Source organism: Schistosoma mansoni (assembly GCF_000237925.1).
Source record: "Schistosoma mansoni, WGS project CABG00000000 data, supercontig 0502, strain Puerto Rico, whole genome shotgun sequence".
Lineage (NCBI taxonomy): Eukaryota > Metazoa > Platyhelminthes > Trematoda > Strigeidida > Schistosomatidae > Schistosoma > Schistosoma mansoni.
The window spans coordinates 7,942-18,065 of record NW_017386317.1 but is presented as its reverse complement, the minus strand read 5'-3'; the positions used below and the strand labels follow the sequence as shown (position 1 = coordinate 18,065).

Here is a 10,124-nt window from a genome sequence, read left to right as displayed (position 1 = left end):
TCTTGGGTTGTTGGGATCATAGACCCTTTTTGGACACTTATGAAGCTCTCATTGTTCTTCTGAACATTTCATCAGGACGTTATTTCAAAGGAATCCAGCTATTAGGACTTCCCCACAATTGATTAACAGATTGCTCTTTTAGCCTGAGGTTGATTGTTATCGATAAATGTGTGATCATTGCTTGTATGTTTATTTTAGTTGTTTTATGTCCTGACCTGAACCGAATCTTGCTGTCATGCTGGTCGACTCGGTGCCTGTTAGACCGGAAGAGGAAGAAGACATTGCATCAATGTGACAACGTGTCCCGTCACAATTGTCACTCTACTCAACAATATCACACACTCACCAGTTCAAATGACCCATATCATAACACAACAAATCATCACATTCATACACCAAACACAACATTCAATTGAATGTGGCATCATTCAACTCACTGCCAATAGATAGTGATGCCTTACACTCAGTGTGCTGTTAGTCCTTCTGGTCGATCAATGCTGGTTAGATATTTTGTGCGATTCATAGTTGCTGTCTGAACAGATAGGAGTATGTGAATGGAATGTTGTATGTGACGTGCGTGATATGCAATGATTAGTGTGAATATGTGTGAGGATGTGTGTACAGTGGAATAGGAATTGTTATGTGTGTGACTCACGTTTCACTGAACCGGTGACTGGTGTCGAGCTGGTTGATGTGTCTGATGGTGTTGTACGAGGTCGAGGTCGTCTTCTCCTCTTACCAAACTTGTCAATGTAGTAGATGTAGAGATCGTCGTCGTCCGGTGTTGTACTGGAAGGCGATGCTGTGTCTGGTGTCGCTCCAGGTTCTGTAAACGGAAGAGAATGAAACAGATTGACGTGATAGTAATTTGTGTGTTGTCGGATGTTGGAGGAGGCTGTGACAATGACAGTTGCAGTGTGACATCTGCATGTGGTTGAAGAGTTCGTCTGTGTGTGAGAGAGACGAGTGGTTCTGGTGTGTGCGTTGTGTGCATTTGTGTGCATTTGTGTACAGTTGCTGGCAGTTGTGATGATCGAGTGTGTATATGTGGATGAGATGGTGGAGTATTGTGTTTGTGTTTGTGTGGGTACGTGGGTGAGATATGTGATGGTCGTTGGCACAAGTATTCGAAAACATCTGTCAGTTGTTTGAAAATATGAGTGTGAGTGAATGTTGCTGCAATGAGTGGAGGAGTGATAGACATGGTTTCTGTGTGTGTGTGCGTGTGAATTGATTTGTGAGAACTTGTTGGTGGGTGTGAGTGAGTATGTAGGAGTGGACGTTCGGATTGTGTTGTGTTGGAGATGGTGATGTGAGTGGAAGACAGAGAGTGGAGTTGACGTGTGTGGCAGCACAGTGTCACTGAGATGTTCGGCGTGATTCCCAATGGACAGTGGGACATTGAAGAGAAAGTGGATAGAAGGTTGCAGGTGACGGGATGTGCGATGAGGAGATCAGTGTGAATATGTGTGAGGATGTGTGTACAGTGGAATAGGAATTGTTATGTGTGTGACTCACGTTTCACTGAACCGGTGACTGGTGTCGAGCTGGTTGGTGTGTCTGATGGTGTTGCACGAGGTCGAGGTCGTCTTCTCCTCTTACCAGACTTGTCAATGTAGTAGATGTAGAGATCGTCGTCGTCCGGTGTTGTACTGGAAGGCGATGCTGTGTCTGGTGTCGCTCCAGGTTCTGTAAACGGAAGAGAATGAAACAGATTGACGTGATAGTAATTTGTGTGTTGTCGGATGTTGGAGGAGGCTGTGACAATGACAGTTGCAGTGTGACATCTGCATGTGGTTGAAGAGTTCGTCTGTGTGTGAGAGAGACGAGTGGTTCACGTGTGTGCATTGTGTGCAGTTGCTGTCAGTTGTGATGATCGAGTGTGTATATGTGGATGAGATGGTGGAGTATTGTGTTTGTGTTGTTGATGGTGACAGTGTGTGTGTGCGTGTGTGTGCGTGCGTGTGTGTGCGTGATTGTGTGAGTGTTTGAAGGAGATGTTTGGTGTTGGATGAGGAATGTTGCTGCAATGAGTGGAGGAGTGATAGACATGGTTTCTGTGTGTGTGTGCGTGTGCGTGTGAATTGATTTGTGAGAACTTGTTGGTGGGTGTGAGTGAGTATGTAGGAGTGGACGTTCGGATTGTGTTGTGTTGGAGATGGTGATGTGAGTGGAAGACAGAGAGTGGAGTTGACGTGTGTGGCAGCACAGTGTCACTGAGATGTTCGGCGTGATTCCCAATGGACAGTGGGACATTGAAGAGAAAGTGGATAGAAGGTTGCAGGTGACGGGATGTGCGATGAGGAGATCAGTGTGAATATGTGTGAGGATGTGTGTACAGTGGAATAGGAATTGTTATGTGTGTGACTCACGTTTCACTGAACCGGTGACTGGTGTCGAGCTGGTTGGTGTGTCTGATGGTGTTGTACGAGGTCGAGGTCGTCTTCTCCTCTTACCAGACTTGTCAATGTAGTAGATGTAGAGATCGTCGTCGTCCGGTGTTGTACTGGAAGGCGATGCTGTGTCTGGTGTCGCTCCAGGTTCTGTAAACGGAAGAGAATGAAACAGATTGACGTGATAGTAATTTGTGTGTTGTCGGATGTTGGAGGAGGCTGTGACAATGACAGTTGCAGTGTGACATCTGCATGTGGTTGAAGAGTTCGTCTGTGTGTGAGAGAGACGAGTGGTTCTGGTGTGTGCGTTGTGTGCATTTGTGTGCATTTGTGTACAGTTGCTGGCAGTTGTGATGATCGAGTGTGTATATGTGGATGAGATGGTGGAGTATTGTGTTTGTGTTTGTGTGTGTGTTTGTGTGGGTACGTGGGTGAAATATGTGATGGTCGTTGGCACAAGTATTCGAAAACATCTGTCAGTTGTTTGAAAATATGAGTGTGAGTGAACTGTGTAGCTCACAGTTCGCATACAACACAAAAACAAACTCACCTGGAGATGTCGGTGTGGTTCGCCTCCTCGGTCTTCCACTTCGTCTGTGTCTCTTTCCATACTTGTCAGTGTAGTAGGAGGTGGTGTCGGTCTCCTCGGTTGTCATGCTGGTCGACTCGGTGCCTGTTAGACAGGAAGAGGAAGAAGACATTGCATCAATGTGACAACGTGTCCCGTCACAATTGTCACTCTACTCAACAATATCACACACTCACCAGTTCAAATGACCCATATCATAACACAACAAATCATCACATTCATACACCAAACACAACATTCAATTGAATGTGGCATCATTCAACTCACTGCCAATAGATAGTGATGCCTTACACTCAGTGTGCTGTTAGTCCTTCTGGTCGATCAATGCTGGTTAGATATTTTGTGCGATTCATAGTTGCTGTCTGAACAGATAAGAGTATGTGAATGGAATGTTGTATGTGACGTGCGTGATATGCAATGATTAGTGTGAATATGTGTGAGGATGTGTGTACAGTGGAATAGGAATTGTTATGTGTGTGACTCACGTTTCACTGAACCGGTGACTGGTGTCGAGCTGGTTGGTGTGTCTGATGGTGTTGTACGAGGTCGAGGTCGTCTTCTCCTCTTACCAAACTTGTCAATGTAGTAGATGTAGAGATCGTCGTCGTCCGGTGTTGTACTGGAAGGCGATGCTGTGTCTGGTGTCGCTCCAGGTTCTGTAAACGGAAGAGAATGAAACAGATTGACGTGATAGTAATTTGTGTGTTGTCGGATGTTGGAGGAGGCTGTGACAATGACAGTTGCAGTGTGACATCTGCATGTGGTTGAAGAGTTCGTCTGTGTGTGAGAGAGACGAGTGGTTCTGGTGTGTGCGTTGTGTGCATTTGTGTGCATTTGTGTACAGTTGCTGGCAGTTGTGATGATCGAGTGTGTATATGTGGATGAGATGGTGGAGTATTGTGTTTGTGTTTGTGTGTGTGTTTGTGTGGGTACGTGGGTGAGATATGTGATGGTCGTTGGCACAAGTATTCGAAAACATCTGTCAGTTGTTTGAAAATATGAGTGTGAGTGAACTGTGTAGCTCACAGTTCGCATACAACACGAAAACAAACTCACCTGGAGATGTCGGTGTGGTTCGCCTCCTCGGTCTTCCACTTCGTCTGTGTCTCTTTCCATACTTGTCAGTGTAGTAGGAGGTGGTGTCGGTCTCCTCGGTTGTCATGCTGGTCGACTCGGTGCCTGTTAGACAGGAAGAGGAAGAAGACATTGCATCAATGTGACAACGTGTCCCGTCACAATTGTCACTCTACTCAACAATATCACACACTCACCAGTTCAAATGACCCATATCATAACACAACAAATCATCACATTCATACACCAAACACAACATTCAATTGAATGTGGCATCATTCAACTCACTGCCAATAGATAGTGATGCCTTACACTCAGTGTGCTGTTAGTCCTTCTGGTCGATCAATGCTGGTTAGATATTTTGTGCGATTCATAGTTGCTGTCTGAACAGATAAGAGTATGTGAATGGAATGTTGTATGTGACGTGCGTGATATGCAATGATTAGTGTGAATATGTGTGAGGATGTGTGTACAGTGGAATAGGAATTGTTATGTGTGTGACTCACGTTTCACTGAACCGGTGACTGGTGTCGAGCTGGTTGGTGTGTCTGATGGTGTTGTACGAGGTCGAGGTCGTCTTCTCCTCTTACCAGACTTGTCAATGTAGTAGATGTAGAGATCGTCGTCGTCCGGTGTTGTACTGGAAGGCGATGCTGTGTCTGGTGTCGCTCCAGGTTCTGTAAACGGAAGAGAATGAAACAGATTGACGTGATAGTAATTTGTGTGTTGTCGGATGTTGGAGGAGGCTGTGACAATGACAGTTGCAGTGTGACATCTGCATGTGGTTGAAGAGTTCGTCTGTGTGTGAGAGAGACGAGTGGTTCACGTGTGTGCATTGTGTGCAGTTGCTGTCAGTTGTGATGATCGAGTGTGTATATGTGGATGAGATGGTGGAGTATTGTGTTTGTGTTGTTGATGGTGACAGTGTGTGTGTGTGCGTGTGTGTGCGTGCGTGTGTGTGCGTGATTGTGTGAGTGTTTGAAGGAGATGTTTGGTGTTGGATGAGGAATGTTGCTGCAATGAGTGGAGGAGTGATAGACATGGTTTCTGTGTGTGTGTGCGTGTGCGTGTGAATTGATTTGTGAGAACTTGTTGGTGGGTGTGAGTGAGTATGTAGAAGTGGACGTTCGGATTGTGTTGTGTTGGAGATGGTGATGTGAGTGGAAGACAGAGAGTGGAGTTGACGTGTGTGGCAGCACAGTGTCACTGAGATGTTCGGCATGATTCCCAATGGACAGTGGGACATTGAAGAGAAAGTGGATAGAAGGTTGCAGGTGACGGGATGTGCGATGAGGAGATCAGTGTGAATATGTGTGAGGATGTGTGTACAGTGGAATAGGAATTGTTATGTGTGTGACTCACGTTTCACTGGACCGGTGACTGGTGTCGAGCTGGTTGGTGTGTCTGATGGTGTTGCACGAGGTCGAGGTCGTCTTCTCCTCTTACCAGACTTGTCAATGTAGTAGATGTAGAGATCGTCGTCGTCCGGTGTTGTACTGGAAGGCGATGCTGTGTCTGGTGTCGCTCCAGGTTCTGTAAACGGAAGAGAATGAAACAGATTGACGTGATAGTAATTTGTGTGTTGTCGGATGTTGGAGGAGGCTGTGACAATGACAGTTGCAGTGTGACATCTGCATGTGGTTGAAGAGTTCGTCTGTGTGTGAGAGAGACGAGTGGTTCACGTGTGTGCATTGTGTGCAGTTGCTGTCAGTTGTGATGATCGAGTGTGTATATGTGGATGAGATGGTGGAGTATTGTGTTTGTGTTGTTGATGGTGACAGTGTGTGTGTGCGTGTGTGTGCGTGCGTGTGTGTGCGTGATTGTGTGAGTGTTTGAAGGAGATGTTTGGTGTTGGATGAGGAATGTTGCTGCAATGAGTGGAGGAGTGATAGACATGGTTTCTGTGTGTGTGTGCGTGTGCGTGTGAATTGATTTGTGAGAACTTGTTGGTGGGTGTGAGTGAGTATGTAGGAGTGGACGTTCGGATTGTGTTGTGTTGGAGATGGTGATGTGAGTGGAAGACAGAGAGTGGAGTTGACGTGTGTGGCAGCACAGTGTCACTGAGATGTTCGGCGTGATTCCCAATGGACAGTGGGACATTGAAGAGAAAGTGGATAGAAGGTTGCAGGTGACGGGATGTGCGATGAGGAGATCAGTGTGAATATGTGTGAGGATGTGTGTACAGTGGAATAGGAATTGTTATGTGTGTGACTCACGTTTCACTGAACCGGTGACTGGTGTCGAGCTGGTTGGTGTGTCTGATGGTGTTGCACGAGGTCGAGGTCGTCTTCTCCTCTTACCAGACTTGTCAATGTAGTAGATGTAGAGATCGTCGTCGTCCGGTGTTGTACTGGAAGGCGATGCTGTGTCTGGTGTCGCTCCAGGTTCTGTAAACGGAAGAGAATGAAACAGATTGACGTGATAGTAATTTGTGTGTTGTCGGATGTTGGAGGAGGCTGTGACAATGACAGTTGCAGTGTGACATCTGCATGTGGTTGAAGAGTTCGTCTGTGTGTGAGAGAGACGAGTGGTTCACGTGTGTGCATTGTGTGCAGTTGCTGTCAGTTGTGATGATCGAGTGTGTATATGTGGATGAGATGGTGGAGTATTGTGTTTGTGTTGTTGATGGTGACAGTGTGTGTGTGTGCGTGTGCGTGCGTGCGTGTGTGTGCGTGATTGTGTGAGTGTTTGAAGGAGATGTTTGGTGTTGGATGAGGAATGTTGCTGCAATGAGTGGAGGAGTGATAGACATGGTTTCTGTGTGTGTGTGCGTGTGCGTGTGAATTGATTTGTGAGAACTTGTTGGTGGGTGTGAGTGAGTATGTAGGAGTGGACGTTCGGATTGTGTTGTGTTGGAGATGGTGATGTGAGTGGAAGACAGAGAGTGGAGTTGACGTGTGTGGCAGCACAGTGTCACTGAGATGTTCGGCATGATTCCCAATGGACAGTGGGACATTGAAGAGAAAGTGGATAGAAGGTTGCAGGTGACGGGATGTGCGATGAGGAGATCAGTGTGAATATGTGTGAGGATGTGTGTACAGTGGAATAGGAATTGTTATGTGTGTGACTCACGTTTCACTGAACCGGTGACTGGTGTCGAGCTGGTTGGTGTGTCTGATGGTGTTGCACGAGGTCGAGGTCGTCTTCTCCTCTTACCAGACTTGTCAATGTAGTAGATGTAGAGATCGTCGTCGTCCGGTGTTGTACTGGAAGGCGATGCTGTGTCTGGTGTCGCTCCAGGTTCTGTAAACGGAAGAGAATGAAACAGATTGACGTGATAGTAATTTGTGTGTTGTCGGATGTTGGAGGAGGCTGTGACAATGACAGTTGCAGTGTGACATCTGCATGTGGTTGAAGAGTTCGTCTGTGTGTGAGAGAGACGAGTGGTTCACGTGTGTGCATTGTGTGCAGTTGCTGTCAGTTGTGATGATCGAGTGTGTATATGTGGATGAGATGGTGGAGTATTGTGTTTGTGTTGTTGATGGTGACAGTGTGTGTGTGCGTGTGTGTGCGTGCGTGTGTGTGCGTGATTGTGTGAGTGTTTGAAGGAGATGTTTGGTGTTGGATGAGGAATGTTGCTGCAATGAGTGGAGGAGTGATAGACATGGTTTCTGTGTGTGTGTGCGTGTGCGTGTGAATTGATTTGTGAGAACTTGTTGGTGGGTGTGAGTGAGTATGTAGGAGTGGACGTTCGGATTGTGTTGTGTTGGAGATGGTGATGTGAGTGGAAGACAGAGAGTGGAGTTGACGTGTGTGGCAGCACAGTGTCACTGAGATGTTCGGCGTGATTCCCAATGGACAGTGGGACATTGAAGAGAAAGTGGATAGAAGGTTGCAGGTGACGGGATGTGCGATGAGGAGATCAGTGTGAATATGTGTGAGGATGTGTGTACAGTGGAATAGGAATTGTTATGTGTGTGACTCACGTTTCACTGAACCGGTGACTGGTGTCGAGCTGGTTGGTGTGTCTGATGGTGTTGCACGAGGTCGAGGTCGTCTTCTCCTCTTACCAGACTTGTCAATGTAGTAGATGTAGAGATCGTCGTCGTCCGGTGTTGTACTGGAAGGCGATGCTGTGTCTGGTGTCGCTCCAGGTTCTGTAAACGGAAGAGAATGAAACAGATTGACGTGATAGTAATTTGTGTGTTGTCGGATGTTGGAGGAGGCTGTGACAATGACAGTTGCAGTGTGACATCTGCATGTGGTTGAAGAGTTCGTCTGTGTGTGAGAGAGACGAGTGGTTCTGGTGTGTGCGTTGTGTGCATTTGTGTGCATTTGTGTACAGTTGCTGGCAGTTGTGATGATCGAGTGTGTATATGTGGATGAGATGGTGGAGTATTGTGTTTGTGTTTGTGTGTGTGTTTGTGTGGGTACGTGGGTGAGATATGTGATGGTCGTTGGCACAAGTATTCGAAAACATCTGTCAGTTGTTTGAAAATATGAGTGTGAGTGAACTGTGTAGCTCACAGTTCGCATACAACACGAAAACAAACTCACCTGGAGATGTCGGTGTGGTTCGCCTCCTCGGTCTTCCACTTCGTCTGTGTCTCTTTCCATACTTGTCAGTGTAGTAGGAGGTGGTGTCGGTCTCCTCGGTTGTCATGCTGGTCGACTCGGTGCCTGTTAGACAGGAAGAGGAAGAAGACATTGCATCAATGTGACAACGTGTCCCGTCACAATTGTCACTCTACTCAACAATATCACACACTCACCAGTTCAAATGACCCATATCATAACACAACAAATCATCACATTCATACACCAAACACAACATTCAATTGAATGTGGCATCATTCAACTCACTGCCAATAGATAGTGATGCCTTACACTCAGTGTGCTGTTAGTCCATCTGGTCGATCAATGCTGGTTAGATATTTTGTGCGATTCATAGTTGCTGTCTGAACAGATAAGAGTATGTGAATGGAATGTTGTATGTGACGTGCGTGATATGCAATGATTAGTGTGAATATGTGTGAGGATGTGTGTACAGTGGAATAGGAATTGTTATGTGTGTGACTCACGTTTCACTGAACCGGTGACTGGTGTCGAGCTGGTTGGTGTGTCTGATGGTGTTGTACGAGGTCGAGGTCGTCTTCTCCTCTTACCAAACTTGTCAATGTAGTAGATGTAGAGATCGTCGTCGTCCGGTGTTGTACTGGAAGGCGATGCTGTGTCTGGTGTCGCTCCAGGTTCTGTAAACGGAAGAGAATGAAACAGATTGACGTGATAGTAATTTGTGTGTTGTCGGATGTTGGAGGAGGCTGTGACAATGACAGTTGCAGTGTGACATCTGCATGTGGTTGAAGAGTTCGTCTGTGTGTGAGAGAGACGAGTGGTTCTGGTGTGTGCGTTGTGTGCATTTGTGTGCATTTGTGTACAGTTGCTGGCAGTTGTGATGATCGAGTGTGTATATGTGGATGAGATGGTGGAGTATTGTGTTTGTGTTTGTGTGTGTGTTTGTGTGGGTACGTGGGTGAGATATGTGATGGTCGTTGGCACAAGTATTCGAAAACATCTGTCAGTTGTTTGAAAATATGAGTGTGAGTGAACTGTGTAGCTCACAGTTCGCATACAACACAAAAACAAACTCACCTGGAGATGTCGGTGTGGTTCGCCTCCTCGGTCTTCCACTTCGTCTGTGTCTCTTTCCATACTTGTCAGTGTAGTAGGAGGTGGTGTCGGTCTCCTCGGTTGTCATGCTGGTCGACTCGGTGCCTGTTAGACAGGAAGAGGAAGAAGACATTGCATCAATGTGACAACGTGTCCCGTCACAATTGTCACTCTACTCAACAATATCACACACTCACCAGTTCAAATGACCCATATCATAACACAACAAATCATCACATTCATACACCAAACACAACATTCAATTGAATGTGGCATCATTCAACTCACTGCCAATAGATAGTGATGCCTTACACTCAGTGTGCTGTTAGTCCTTCTGGTCGATCAATGCTGGTTAGATATTTTGTGCGATTCATAGTTGCTGTCTGAACAGATAGGAGTATGTGAATGGAATGTTGTATGTGACGTGCGTGATATGCAATGATTAGTGTGAATATGTG

The 10,124-nt window shown here is 46.3% G+C and overlaps 2 protein-coding genes across 2 annotated transcripts; both read right to left on the bottom strand.

The window, feature by feature from the left end:
- Window positions 1–4,654: 4,654 nt before the first annotated feature.
- On the bottom strand, window positions 4,655–4,837 carry Smp_205670 (unnamed protein product; the record flags this gene model as incomplete). Its single annotated transcript, XM_018792195.1, has 1 exon — window positions 4,655–4,837. The coding sequence occupies one exon, from the start codon at window positions 4,835–4,837 to the stop codon at window positions 4,655–4,657; it is 183 nt and encodes a 60-aa protein (XP_018644761.1).
- Window positions 4,838–8,479: 3,642 nt separating this feature from the next.
- On the bottom strand, window positions 8,480–9,708 carry Smp_184460 (hypothetical protein; the record flags this gene model as incomplete). Its single annotated transcript, XM_018792194.1, has 2 exons — window positions 8,480–8,676; window positions 9,078–9,708. The coding sequence occupies 2 exons, from the start codon at window positions 9,706–9,708 to the stop codon at window positions 8,480–8,482; spliced, it is 828 nt and encodes a 275-aa protein (XP_018644535.1).
- Between the last annotated feature and the right edge of the window lie 416 nt (window positions 9,709–10,124).